Source organism: Melanerpes formicivorus, unplaced genomic scaffold (genome assembly GCF_026170545.1).
Source record: "Melanerpes formicivorus ecotype bairdi unplaced genomic scaffold, bMelFor1.0.p_v2 SCAF_1, whole genome shotgun sequence".
NCBI classification, from domain to species: Eukaryota; Metazoa; Chordata; class Aves; order Piciformes; family Picidae; genus Melanerpes; species Melanerpes formicivorus.
In genome coordinates this window covers 68,255,921-68,270,218 of record NW_027142353.1, presented here as the reverse complement: position 1 = coordinate 68,270,218, position 14,298 = coordinate 68,255,921, and the positions used below count along the sequence as shown (strand labels likewise).

At 43.9% G+C, this 14,298-nt stretch overlaps 1 protein-coding gene across 3 annotated transcripts in view; it reads left to right on the top strand.

Moving 5' to 3' along the window:
• TMEM135 (transmembrane protein 135) overlaps positions 1 to 14,298 on the top strand; it is a 190,664-nt gene that overhangs the window by 79,590 nt on the left and 96,776 nt on the right. For all 3 annotated transcript variants that reach the window (XM_068145853.1, XM_068145875.1, XM_068145864.1), the window contains exon 5: positions 692 to 757. In XM_068145853.1, the coding sequence (XP_068001954.1) occupies positions 692 to 757 (66 nt within the window). The remainder of the gene's footprint in view (positions 1 to 691; positions 758 to 14,298) is intronic.

Sequence of the window (14,298 nt, the reverse complement as noted above, 5' to 3'; positions counted from 1 at the left end):
TGTTTAGGTGGTCACTTAGGCTGAGGAAAAAATACTCCATAGATAGAATAGAATAGAATAGAATAGAATAGAATAGAATAGAATAGACCAGACCGGGTTGGAAGAGACCTCCAAGATCATCGTGTCCAACCCATCAACCAATCCAACCCACCTAAACAACTAACCCATGGCACCAAGCACCCCATCAAGTCTCCTCCTGAACACCTCCAGTGATGGTGACTCCACCACCTCCCCAGGCAGCCCATTCCAATGGGCAATCACTCTCTCTGTGTAGAACTTATTCCTAACATCCAGCCTGAACCTCCCCTGGTGCAGCCTGAGACTGTGTCCTCTTGTTCTGGTGCTGGCTGCCTGGGAGAAGAGGCCAACATCCACCTGTCTACAACCTCCCTTCAGGTAGTTGTAGAGAGCAATAAGGTCACCCCTGAGTCTCCTCCTCTGCAGGCTAAGCAACCCCAGCTCCCTCAGCCTCTCCTCATAGGGCTTGTGTTCTCTCACCTTGCAGTAAACCTTCGCTTAACCTGTGCAAACTGCTCTAAATAACTTCGCTGAAGGGATTGAGTTGTGAAACAGGTGCAAGAGGTAACCAACACGTGAAAAGATGTTGTAAAAGTGAAAACAAATCTTGATGAGCTGGGTTCACTGTGTATTAAATAACCAATCTGTGTGTGTGTGTGTTTGTTTGATGCAGGCCACAGAAACGTTGTTCCGAATGGCAGTATCAAGAGGAGTTATTACACCTGTAAGACATGGAGAAGTAAGGCTAAATATTTCTCTCTGTTTATCTATTTCTTCTGTTTTTACTTGTAGTGTCATGTTTTGTTCATACCATGCTTTATAACTCTTTGGAGACATAACCACCTTCAGGTAGGTGAAGAGGCCTGGCCTGTGTATAACCTGCATACATACACTGCACAATTTTTAGAGCAGAACAGGAATTTAAATGGTGCCCAGAGGGATTTCAAGTAGTCTTCCAGACCCACACTGTTTATCTCTTTGCTTGAATCATATTTTTTCCTTGTAACAGAGATGCCTCAGAAGACATTTTAGCCAGGTAATTTTTCACTGTATTTTGTTGTTGTTGTTTTGCTTTTTTTCCCTATTAGAAATTATGTAATCTGGAGAGGTTCACATGAGGTCAGCCTTTGTTGTTGCATACCTGCAGAGGAGTTCTTCCTTTGCGCTTTCAAGAAACAGCAGCCTTGGGAAGCAGATGAAGTATTAGCACATGTAATTGTTCTAAAGAGACTGAATGCATTTGAAAATGATATTGCTCATATATGCATCTCTTGAAGGTGAACATTTGCTTCCCTTTTGGCTTTTATATCAGGCAAACATGGTGCTGAGCATTGCTGATGAAATGTTTCTAATATTAGGTGGTGCAGTTTCTGCTTAGGTTGGATTTCATCAGAAAATACACTATTGCAGTCTGCAGGAGAGGAGAGCTGATCTGGGCACGGCCACAGCTGGCTGCTGCAGTGTGGCATACAGTTCTAAGCGTAGAAACCTGAGTATTTTTCCATGGTAATCTGATTCTGATCAAATTGTTTGGTAACTTAGTGAAAAGTTCATATAGAGTAGGCACACCATTCAACCTGGAATCTCAACCTAGGTTTACCCTGGAATCCCAGCTGTGCTGTGAAATGTTCTCTATGCTGATGCAGTTGCCTTAACTTCTCTTTGGAAACAGAGCAATGCATGTTTTCATCCGTGGCTCATCAGCCATTGCCTGTCCTGCCATTGTCCACAGTTTTAGCTCTTCTGAATCTATGGATCCTTTCTGCTTTTTGTGCACTGCTCCCCATTCTTTTCTGCAGCAGAGTGCAATGCAGTATCCAGAAGTGCTAGTTTTGTAGTCTGTGAGCTATGGACAACTCAAACTTACTTTCTGTTAGAGTGTAAATCATCGTATCATGCAATGCAAAAGGCTGGGGTGATTACAGGCACAATGATCTCCATTGTGAACGATACCAGTAGTGTCTGTAGCTAATACTGCTTATTTTTGAGACAGTTCAGCTCACTGATCTGGTAGAAAAAAGGGGTTTATTTTTTTTTTTTCAGATATTCTCTCTGATCTTTTATCAGACAAACTGCCCCAAGGGCTGGAGAGAGCTGGATGAGAAGCAGGGAGATAAGTGTTGAGAGGATGTAGCCATGGCTAGCAAGAAAGGAACTGGGTGAAAGTGCATCTATTTGATGACTGTGAGTTTTATGTTGGTGTACTGTGTCCTGTGACAGTTTCTGAGGAGTTCCTTGGGCTTCAGTGGAAATGCAGTTAATGCTAAGCTTGGTAGTGTACAGATAAAGCACCTAGGAATGGTCCAGGGTTGGCTTTTTGTGTAAAAAGGCCATGGGAGAAACAAAAAAGACCTTTTTTATTCTCTTGTACACCTGGCTGTATATCAGGGTAAAAAATGTTTTCACTCAAGGAAGATCTTTGCATGAAATTGCATTGTGCAGTTAAAGCTGATTGACTCTGAAAATGAGGAATGACTTTAAGCAAATGAAACTAGTTTTTGCAGAAGAAACATGTAATTGCCAGGAGTCACACTAATGCTTTTTAGCTCTTCCAAGAACTTGCTGAATGTTTGCCACAGTGTGGAAGTAGAAAGGGAGCCAGAAAAAAAGTTGAATATGAACTGGAGTTGACTGTATTCTGTTTGAGAAGTGTGAACTTGGCAGTGATAATCAAAGCACAGCAACTTGTTTATTGCAGATTCCAAGCTACAGAGGCAGCAGTCCAAATGTGCAAAAGAGCCATTCAGCTTTCATAGCAGTGCTTACAAAGGGAACCCCGTTTAACGTTTGAGAGGGGGCAAAACTGTTTAATGTTAGCAGGCAGACATCATGCCTGTTTGTTTGAAATTGATAGAGTTTTCAAGTGACAGCATTGTCTGCACTGATGAGCAGATCAGTGCACAAACATTTGTTCTATACAGGCAAAACAGTGCATGAACAGCTATCCACTACAATGCAGTTGTCATCACCAGGTGGATTTATCATTTATAATACTGAATGACTGTGGGAAATCCCTTTCCTCTTTCCAACATTTCCTCATTTATTGGGACTCCTCAAGCTTTTGTACATACAGAATTCTTGGAAGAAGGCAGGTCTTTGCTGTTGTTTAAAGCTGTGTTTAATGAATCTCAGAATTAAATTGGCATTCTGTGTGCTTTCTGTAAGGTGTAAATAAAGTGAAATGCAAAGCTTTATGAATTTAGCCCAGGTATTACAGAATCACAGAATGTCAGGGGCTGGAAGGGACCTTGGAACATCATCCAGTCCAACCCCCCTGCCACAGCAGGAGCACCTGTCCCAGGGCACATAGGAATGCATCCAGGTAGGTTTTGAATGTCTCCAGAGAGGGAGACTCCACAACCCCCCTGGGCAGCCTCTTCCAGGGCTCTGTCACCCTCACAGGGAAATTTTTTTTCCTCCTGTTTCCATGGCACTTCCTCTGCCTCAGCTTCCACCACTGCCCCTTGTGCTGGCATTGGGCATCCCCCAGCAGAGCCTGGCTCCAGCCTCTGGGCACTCACCCTTGACATATTTATAAACATTAATGAGGTCAGCTTAGTCTCCTCCTTTCCAAGCTACAGAGCCCTCAGCTCCCTCAGTCTGTCCTCATAAGGGTTCCACTCCCTTCATCATTTTTGTGGCTCTGTGCTGGACTCTTTCAAGCAGTTCCCTGAGGTCCTTCTTGAACTGAGGGGCCCAGAACTAGATACAATATTCCAGATGTGGCCTCAACAGGGCACAGCAGAGGAGGAGGAGGAGAACCTCTCTCAACCTACTAACCACAGCTCTTCTAATGCTTATCACAGAAATTGCCTAATTCTGCAGTTGCTTTTTAAATGGTGGGGGTTTTCTGCTTGTATTTTTGCCCAGCCTCATTTGTGATACATGAAACACAGGAAGACTTCCTGAACAGTAACACTGGAGGTTCTGAAGAAGTACCAGGAATCACCTGAGATTCATTTCACTGAAATAAAACTGCACTGGGCACAGAGTTTCCTGTGATGCAGCTCCTGGGCACACTGGCTCTAATGGCTTGCAGGCACTGAAGAAACCGACTGGCAGTGGCTTAGTGGACATCTGATCCTCTCGCCCTCGTGCCTTCCTGTTACAAAGATGTCTTTATTATCTGAGGTTCAAAAGTTCTGCTTTCACAGACTACCCCAGCATCTCTGGTTTCCATGCTTTTGTCTTGAATACTTTGTTACTGCCATGTTCATATGTGAGGAAAGATGTTTTCTCATGCTTACATAAATCTTATAGCAGCAGAGATGCTTTAGTGATGGTCCTGAAGGCTCTCAACTTTCTCTTGCTGTCTTTACCCAAGGACACAGGAGAAAGCAGCACTGTTGGTCAAAATGAGCCTGGTTTGTTCTCACTGAGGTGACAGTGCTTCCTAGCAAACTGTGTTTGACGTTACAAAAGAGAGAGGTTGTGCTACAATGAACCTTGGATTCTGTTTTTGCAATTTTAGATCATTTGAGCAATGTCACAGCTTTCCTGGGCTTTTGCTGCCTTCCGAGGAGGACTGTCACTCTCTTGGATCTTCTCTTGTGACTTTTCCCCTCCCTTCTTGTGTAAGAGTTGCAAGTACCCAGAAAAAGTGTGTATTTTTACATTTAATGTGTTGTAAAGCAACCTGAATTGAATGTAGCAAACCCCTACTTTCTGAATGCCTGGTGTGCAAGCCAGCGTGTTAGTAGGTTCAGAATGAATCCTCTTATCCCCTTGTTGAAAGATACACTGCTATGAGGAATTGCTGTCAGGCAGATCTGAGTCCCTTTTCCTCCAAAGGGAAATCTCTTTTCCCTCTGTCCCCAAGAAAATCTGCACTTTGATTTTGATAAGTGTTTTGAAGTGAAAAAAACCCCAGGCATCTTGCATTAGTGTTGTGAAAGCACAGCTGAGGCACACGGAGCTACAGCGCTGCCTTTAATGAAGTCTTCTTGGGAAGTAGCATTTAGCCTGTGTTTTATAACTTCTTGTAAAGGAGCAGCAAATGGATAAAACATATCCACAAGACTAGAGCAGTTTTACAGTCTGTCTGCTTAAGGTTTTGGTTTGGGGATATATGTCAGAAGTATTTAAAAAGAGTCCTGGTATCTGGGAAATTCTTCTGGCAGGTCACAATGGGTAGCAGCTCAAAGGTAGTTTAATTGCTTAAGACTGGCATACCTTATCTGTATTATCTGGAAGTAAGTCAGTTCTTCTGATTAAATGCAGTGAAAATAAAGCTTGTTTGGAGGGGGGAAGGAGAACAATGCCACTGAACCCAGAGGAGGAAAACCAGCAGATTGCATTAGGGGTGTTCCAGTGCACAATGTTCAAGTGGTGTTTTTGCCATGCATTCAGTTGTATGAAGGTGTCATTTATCTAGCTTGCCCTGACTTACCCATTTCATGCAGTTTATATCTTGTTGGTTTTTAATCACAAAGAGAGGAAGTAAATTTGCCTCAAAACCTTAGTTGCATATGGAGAGCTTTTGTGCTCTTTTGAGGAGAAAGTTCTTCCCAGCAAGAGTAATTGGCCATTGGAATGTGGTGCCCAGGGAGGTGGTGGAGTCGCCATCCCTGAGGTGTTGAAGAGGGGATTGCACATGGCACTTGGAGCCATGGTTTAGTTAGTCCTGAGGTGTTGGGTGATTGGCTGGACTTGATGATCTCTGAGGTCTTTTCCAGCCTTATTGATTCTATGATCCTGTGATTCTATGAATATGAACATGCCAGAGAAAATACTCTGTTCCTTACTGAAAGTGATCATGATTGCTGACCTGCTGCACATTATTTTAAATGGAATGGGAAAAATGAATGTGCTGTAGGAATTGTGCCCGGTGTGAAGGTGTGCTGGAAAGACAGGAAAACAGGACAATGGCTGTGTGTTGCACAGTATGGAGAGTTACCTCTGTGAGAAGGTAATGTGTGAGTTTGGAACCTTGGAGATCTTAGGATTTTCACTTCTGTTCAGAAAGTTATGTGAATGATTCATGTCCTGTGTTTCTCTTTAAAATAGATGGATGGTGCAGTTAGAAATAGCAAGTGTGTCTGTTTGGTGGAGCAGAGCGGTGGGGTGTAGCACTGCAGTGTTTCACATGTGCTTTACATTACTTTTATGATGAAGTGGATTTCTCTCCTAATGCATGCTGATAGTATGTATTTATTTTACGATAATTGTAACTTCCCCTTTGTGAAGTGAAACACAGGGCTGAAAACGAAACTGAATTGTGCTCAGAAGTATCTGCCAGGGATCTTCCAGCGAGTGCTTTTGACAAGGAATAAAGTAAGGAGTAAGAGGCAGAAGTCATTCTGCCCTGTACTCAGCACTGCTGAGGCCACACCTAGAGAACTGTGTCCAGCTCTGGGCTCCTCAACTTCAGAAGGACATTGAGACACTTGAATGTATCCAGAGAAGGGCAACAAGGCTGGGGAGAGGTCTGGAGCACAGCCCTGTGAGGAGAGGCTGAGGGAGCTGGGGTTGCTTAGCCTGGAGAAGAGGAGGCTCAGGGGAGACCTTCTTGCTCTCTACAACTACCTGAAGGGAGGTTGTAGCCAGGAGGGGGTTGGTCTCTTCTCCCAGGCAGCCAGCACCAGAACAAGAGGACACAGTCTCAAGCTGTGCCAGGGGAGGTTTAGGCTGGAGGTGAGGAGAAAGTTCTTCCCAGAAGGAGTAATTTGCCATTGGAATGTGCTGCCCAGGGAGGTGGTGGAGTCACCATCCCTGGAGGTGTTCAAGAGGGGATTGGATGTGGCACTTGAAGCCATGGTTTAGTTAGTCCTGAGGTGTTGGATAATAGGTTGGACTTGATGATCTCTGAGGTCTTTTCCAAACTTATTGATTCTATGATTCAGTTTATACTTAAAAAAATTTGAACTTCTTCCTTCTTTTAAAGAGCTTTTAAGAGCTTGTTTTGAGAGGCCAACCCTGTACCTACATAACAGCATGCTTAGGAGAACAGTCCCGCCTCAGATGTTTTAAGTAGCTCTACACACATAATGCAGGACTCTTATGGAAAGGATCAAATGCCCTTGCTCAGTGCTCAAGTGGGAGCACTGTAGGTACTTGGAGCATCAGAACTGGGTGTTGATTTGGCTTCAGATTGTTGAAGTTCTCTAGTGACTTCCTGCATTGGCTTAGTGCAATAATTCATTGTAATACTTTTAGACTGTGAAATCACTATCTTGTGAGAAAGAGTGGTGGTGTTTTCCTTGACAGAATGAAGGAGTTGGGGCTGTTCAGTCTGGAGAAGAGAAGGCTCCGAGGTGACCTCATTGTGGCCTTCCAGTATCTGAAGGGGGCTACAAGAAGGCTGGGGAGGGACTGCTCAGGATCTCAGGTAGTGATAGGACTAGGGGGAATGGAATGAAGCTGGAGGTGGGGAGATTCAGGCTGGAGGTGAGGAGGAAGTTCTTCCCCATGAGAGTGGTGAAGCCCTGGAATGGGTTGTCCAGGGAGGTGGTTGGGGCCCCGTCCCTGGAGGTGTTTAAGGCCAGGCTGGCTGAGGCTCTGGCCAGGCTGATGTAGTGTGGGGTGTCCCTGGCCATGGCAGGGGGGCTGGAACTAGCTGATCCTTGTGGTCCCTTCCAACCCTGACTGATTCTATGATACTATGACTAGTGTCTTAGCAAAAGATGGTTGAAGTAGGTGAAGCTGTTGTCTGCCAGAAACAGGAGTGTTAGTGTGCATGAACTCTTGGAACAACTCTCCCTCTCTGAACCATGAAACCAATCTGTTCCTGTCGGTTACAATTTTAGGGAAACTAATTCTTTGTTGATGGAATCAGGTGAAAAATATGTGGTTCTGATTAGCAAACAGTGTGCAGAGTTTCTTAAGGTCACAGAGAACATTCCTCTGGACATGTGCTTGTGTTCAGCTGTGTGTGTAGGACTGTGCACATAGGTGTGTGATAAATGCATCTCCCTGCATCCAAAATGGTGCACACTTGAGTGCTTTGTCTGTTTACACACACTGGTTTCTAAGCAGTAGTGCTATAGAATAAACATACATATTTCTTGTTTGTTTCTAAGTTTCAGAATCTTGTGTTTTGAAACTCAACAGCCCTCAAGATACTGCTTTGTATAATCATGCAGCAGGAACTCAAATAATGAGCTTTTCCTGAAGCAGCACATTTATTTTCCATGGGAAATAGGTGTTACACAAGTGGCTACCTAGAGAAAATAATGGCCTCTCGTTTTTAAGTGTCCTGCAGAGCTGCAAAAAAGAAGCTGGTATCTGCAGTCTGCCTCATGGACTGCTCACCACATCACCACGTGCAATTAAGCATAAGTGATTTTTCTGCTCAAGACAGGCTCAAGACTGATTTAGCAATGAAACTTAATTACTCCTAGCCCTTAGAGAAAATGACCCAACAAGGCTGAAGCTGTTGGCAGGGCAATGTGGGAAAGCTGTTGCTGAAATTCACTCTCCCATTTCTGATTTTCTATTAGCAATACTGAACACTCTTAGCCTTCAATTAAGCAAATATTCCCCCAGATTATGCATGGTTCTTTCTTTCTCTGTTACAAGCTAAAGAGGAAGATAGTGAAACTTTGTGACTTCTTAAAATCAGGCATGATGAAATCCTGCATGGGTGAAGCCCTGTGCTAATGGAAATTAAAAATGAGCTCCCAAATGCCTGCATAATGGTGAGGTCACCCCTTGGGCCACAGAAGTCTCAGGCTGACAGCTCAGGCTGAGTGCAGATGTGCTTCTTGACAATTTGATGTCACAGGTAAAGTGTTTCTTTGTTTTGTAACCAGGTTATAGGAAAAAATTGTGAAGCGTCTGAACATTACCCAAAAACCCCAACTGAAATCTTATTAACAAACTACTTTCTGCTTGGAATTCGAGTTTGAGTTATTAGGAATGTGTTTTTTGAAGGAAACAGGAACTTCAATTCTGTGACTCCAAGGAATACATCTGGAATAACAATTCACAGGGACATATGGCATCCATTGGCTTATGTTTTCCTATATGGAGGTTCTGATTGCAGAGAAAGGGAAACCTGCTCATTAATTATGTGAATTAAAAATACAAATACTGTGCTGTAGTCAATTTATGTAACCTATTGGAGGACAGCAAGTTCTGAAGAGCATGGGTGGAAGTTAAGCAAAGAAAATGTCCTTTTGTGTTTGTCAGCTGTGGCAATAATTTGCTTTGCTGTTGTAATGTATTTTTCCCCTTAAAGGTTTTGCCTCCCTTGCTCTTAACTCATCATATAGATAAATCTCCCATTCACCTCTCTGAGATCCATGCTGCAGTTGTAATTTGTTCAATATAACTGCCTGCTCAGCAGTGCTAAGAGTCTTGTTCCTGCTGACTGCTATGGACATGTTTATCAATGGAAATACTCGTGGTAACAAAACTGACCGTGTGCCTGAGTGTTTGCAAGAGTGTTGCAGCACCAGACACTAATTCCCAAAGGCATGTTTAGCACATGCTCTAATGCTTTACCCAGCAGGGAATGAATTTAAGTATGTGTGGATGTCCCCTTAATTTCAACAGGATTTAACCAAATAAGTGACTTAACCTTTTTGCTGGACAGGAAATAATGTTTTAATGATTCATCTGCTTGAATGCAATATTTATTGATTTTTAACAAAAGCATTGACAGACTCATGGGAAGGAGCACTGTCCTAGGCTTATGTGTGTAGTCTCTGGAACATTTACCAGTCTTGGCTTATATTTACCATCCTTGGAGTATCTGAGGGAACTGTTCATTATCATAGTATCAGTCAGGGTTGGAAGGGACCACAAGGATCATCTAGTTCCAAGCCCCCTGCCATGGGCAGGGACACCCCACACTAGATCAGCCTGGCCAGAGCCTCATCCAGCCTGGGCTTAAACACCTCCAGTGACAGGGCCTCAACTACCTCCCTGGACAACCCATTCCAGGGCTTCACCACTCTCTTATGATGAAGAGGAGCAGGTGGTTTGGGGTAAAAAGCACAGCCATTAAAATTTATGCTGTGATTCCTTCTTAACCACAAACCTTCTGCTTTTTGTAGATGGCCTTGTAGCGCCATCAATCAGGAGAACTTACCAGTCTGTCCCTTTCTATGCCTGTTTCCAATTCCAGGTTTTTACTTTGAACTGCTGAGGTTGAAATTTCCTAAAGCAAATGAGGATGGTGCCCCTCATATAAATATTCTCTGTGCAATCTTGATTGGCCTTCTTTCCTGAAGGAGGCTGAGGCCTCTTGCAAAACCCACCACATGATGAAGTAACAAGAGATGCGTGCACTCGAGACCTGAACTACAGGCACCACCACCATGTGTGAAGAGCCACATGAACTTCAGGGGTGATTGCTGCTCTGAATGGCTAACTACAGAGATAAACTTGGGAAAAGGCTGGAAGCACACTACTCTGCCTGCTTCTTGAGTTTCACTCAAGTTTGGAAGCTGAGCTGCACTGTGTAGGAGAAAAGGCTGTTCAGTATTACTGGGATAACATTAGCAGCGCGGCTGCCTCCTCTGCTCTTACTCAAGTGTTTGTGATATAGATGGGGATGAACTGTGTTCTTTGCAAAGTTTCTCTCTGGTTTTATAATTTTCTAAAACAAGGACTTTGAGTCCCATGCATGTATTGGATTTTGAATCTCTGATTTGTTTGTAGGCGTTCAACGATCATTTTTACTTCTGAGTCTTCTTTGCTCTGAGCTGTGTCATTTTATGGTCTGCACAGAGTGGAACTGAGCAGAGGCAGAGGCGGAAATCCTTCTTTTCACTGGTAGTGTTTTGTGCACAATGTACTCCATTCCTGTGTCATTCATTGCAGCTCATTGGACTTTGTGTAATTTCAGGGAGAAAAAGGGGCCAGTAAAGTTTCCATATGTCCTGCATGCCCTTGAACCCAGTCTTACTTTGCAAGGACTGTGTTCAAGTGACCACGAGTGGGTACAATTTTCTAGTCATGAGTAAAGTACCTGAAATTGCAGCCATTTGGGACTGTGCACGTGAGTTTAATAAAACTGTGTTGTTCTTTTTTAAGAGAGAACTCTTTTAAGTTGCTGAAACTCAGAGCTGTTATGTAATAAATTGCTCTGACCCTGGATCTGTTTATCAGACTTAAAGCTAGTGTCGTTCATTTACATTTTATTGGCATGGGGGTGATGATGTGTAAAGGAAGGACTGACTGACACCTGCTTGCATGCTCTTGATAACCACTGGAGATATCTAAGAGCCATTGAGGCAGCAGCTGGGAAAAAGAAAAATGGCCTGGCACTGATTATCAAGAAATAATTCCAGTGTGAGCCATTAAATGCCTGTTTTACAAAGCGTGTCCTTCTAACAGTTAATTCCACTTGTGAATTGGTGGGCTTTTTCATACCTTGATCTCCCAAGGTAAATTATATCAGTTCACATGTGTGGAGTTTCCAGAAATAGTATTTTGCATTGAGCTCCAGGAAATATTTTAATGTTACAGGAATAAGGAAAACATAAATACTGGGGCTGTGTACACAAAGGACAGAAATGCAGCATTATCATGAGCTGTGTTTGTCAGCGTGGTGGAACTCTGCCAGACGTGCCCATGGGGTGCAAGGTGTCCTGACTAGGTGTGACCATGCAGCAGGCAGCGCAGCCTCTGCAGTCCTCCTTGCTGCCCTCTCCCAAGGGTCATCATCTCCTGGCGCTGGAGCATATGTTCAGTCACACTACTGGGGCAGGGAGGATCCTGCAACTAGCCCTGTGCATGCTACAGAACACTTGGTGTAATCTCTGCTTTGGAATAGTTTTAACAACTGAATACAGAATTAACCAGGTTGGAAAAGATCTTTCAGGTCATCAAGGCCAACCTATCACCCAACACCATCTAATCAACTAAACCACGGCACCAAGTGCCTCATCCAGGCTCTTCCTAAACACCTCCAGTGATGGTGACTCCACCACCTCCTGGGCAGCACATTCCAATAGCCAATAACTCTTTCTGGGAAGAACTTCTTCCTAACATCCAGCCTAAACCTCCCCTGGCACAGCTTGAGACTGTGTCCTCTTGTTCTGTCACAGGTATCTTCTTAGCCCACGTGCTCATTCTGCTTATGCCATACCATCACTTGTCACTTCAGAGATGTCCTTTCACTATGGGCCATGTAGGGACCACAAAATAAAGCATTTCTAAGTTTTGACATTGGGCTGCTTTTTGTTCTTCCATGTGGTTGTGCAAAAATCTGCTTGTCCAGAGAAGGGCAACAAGGCTGGGGAGAGGCCTTGAGCACAGCCCTGTGAGGAGAGGCTGAAGGAGCTGGGATTGCTTAGCCTGGAGAAGAGGAGGCTCAGGGGTGACCTCATTGCCCTCTGCAACTACCTGAAAGGAGGTTGTAGCCTGGTGGGGGTTGGTCTCTTCTCTCAAGCAAGCAGCACCAGAACAAGAGGACACAGTCTCAAGCTGTGCCAGGGGAAGTTTAGGCTGGAGGTGAGGAGAAAGTTTTTCACAGAGAGAGTCATTTGCCATTGGAATGTGCTGCCCAGGGAGGTGGTGGAATCACCATCCCTGCAGGTGTTCAAGAGGGGATTGGATGTGGCACTTGGTGCCATGGTCTAGTCATGAGGTCTGTGGTGCCAGGTTGGACTTGATGATCTTTGAGGTCTCTTCCAACCTTAGTCATACTGTGATACTGTGATACTCCTGAATGTGTAGGTCCTGCTATGCTTCTGTTAAGTGGCCAGGCAGAGACTTGTAACCATTCAGTTCCTCAGTGCACATTGACCCAGGGACCTGGATGTCTTTGCATACTTTCCTCTCCCCATTTCCATTTTATCCAATATTTCAGTCACTCCAGTTTTGGTCTTTTTAAGGTTACAATGAGAAAAATATTTTCTTACAATGAGGAGAAACAGCCCTCCCAGTTTGTGCTTCTAGAGCTTTCTCCCCAGAGTGAGAGCTGTGTGCAGAGAGGTGCCGTTAGACACTTGTAGTTGTGCTGGGAAGACTGGGCCAGCCTGCTGAAGGGAGCCTTTTTGGAGTAATCCAACCATCTGATCAGGAGAGGATTCCTCTTAGGGAAGTAAGTTACAACGTAATTTCTCTGCTCTCTGCCATTAAGGTGTCTGCAGTCCCACAGCGCTGAAGGTGGAAGTTTCTCTGAGTAGAGATTTCAGGGGAGCTGCTCTGACTTCTGGGATGCCTAACTCAGTCATTTGCTCAGTCTGCTAATGCCCTCAGTATACCTTAAGGAATTTTATTCAAGATCCCTTACAAAAGAAATTGTGTTTCTATTTCTGATGTCTTTATCTGACCTCTGGAGGTAAACTAATGACCCAGGGTTGCTTGAATTTTTCTTTGGCATGTTCCTGTGTTGTAGGCAGATTATAGTATCAAAATCCTCTAATAAATCACTTCATAATTAAATTCTTTGTTGCTGTCTCAGGGGGTTGAAATTCCTTTGGGTTTTCCCACCACCACCTTTGAAGATAAGACCTGATTTGTCATTTGTTTTTCACAGTTCTGAAGTAGTTTCTGCTCAGGTGACCTAATAAGCAGATAAAAATACTGCTGTATTTAGGGGAGAGAAAATATTTGAGAGTTGTTTTCTGTATCCGTTTATCTTTTCTTTTCTTTTTCCTAGAATTAGCAGTTACAGCCATTCACAAGATCCAAGAATTTCTATCCAATTATGTAAGGCTGTCTTTTTGTGGATCAAAACTTTTCTAATGCAAGCCTCTCTTTAGTTCTTTCTGTAAACTGGAAGGAAAAGAAAAATCATAGCTAATAATTCAATATGTGTGATAGGTAGGATCTGAGGAGGCACCTGATTTTCATATCCAAGCTTTCCAACAGAAGATGTGCTTTCAAAACAAACCAGAAGATAACAGAATTAAATTTGGACATCTTTCTTAGTTGCTTAATTTTGGCTGTTGTGTGTCTTGGATTTATTTCTTAAAAGCATAGGGAGCTCAGGTCAGTATCACAGTATCACTAAGGTTGGAAGAGACCTCAAAGATCATCAAGCCCAACCTGTCACCACAGACCTCATGGCTAAACCATGGCACCAAGTGCAACGTCCAGTCCCCTCTTGAACACCTCCAGGGATGGTGACTCCACCACCTCCCTGGGCAGCACATTCCAATGGCTAACAACTCTCTCTGTGAAGAACTTTCTCCTCACCTCCAGCCTAAACCTCCCCTGGCACAGCTTGAGACTGTGTCCTCTTGTTCTGGCGCTGGTTGCCTGGGAGAGGAGACCAACCCCCTCCTGGCTACACCCTCCCTTCAGGGAGTTGTAGATTCATGTAAGCCTCTTCCATTAGATGTAGTAGCTATTAAGCTCTCATTCTGTTTTATTGTGCTAGGT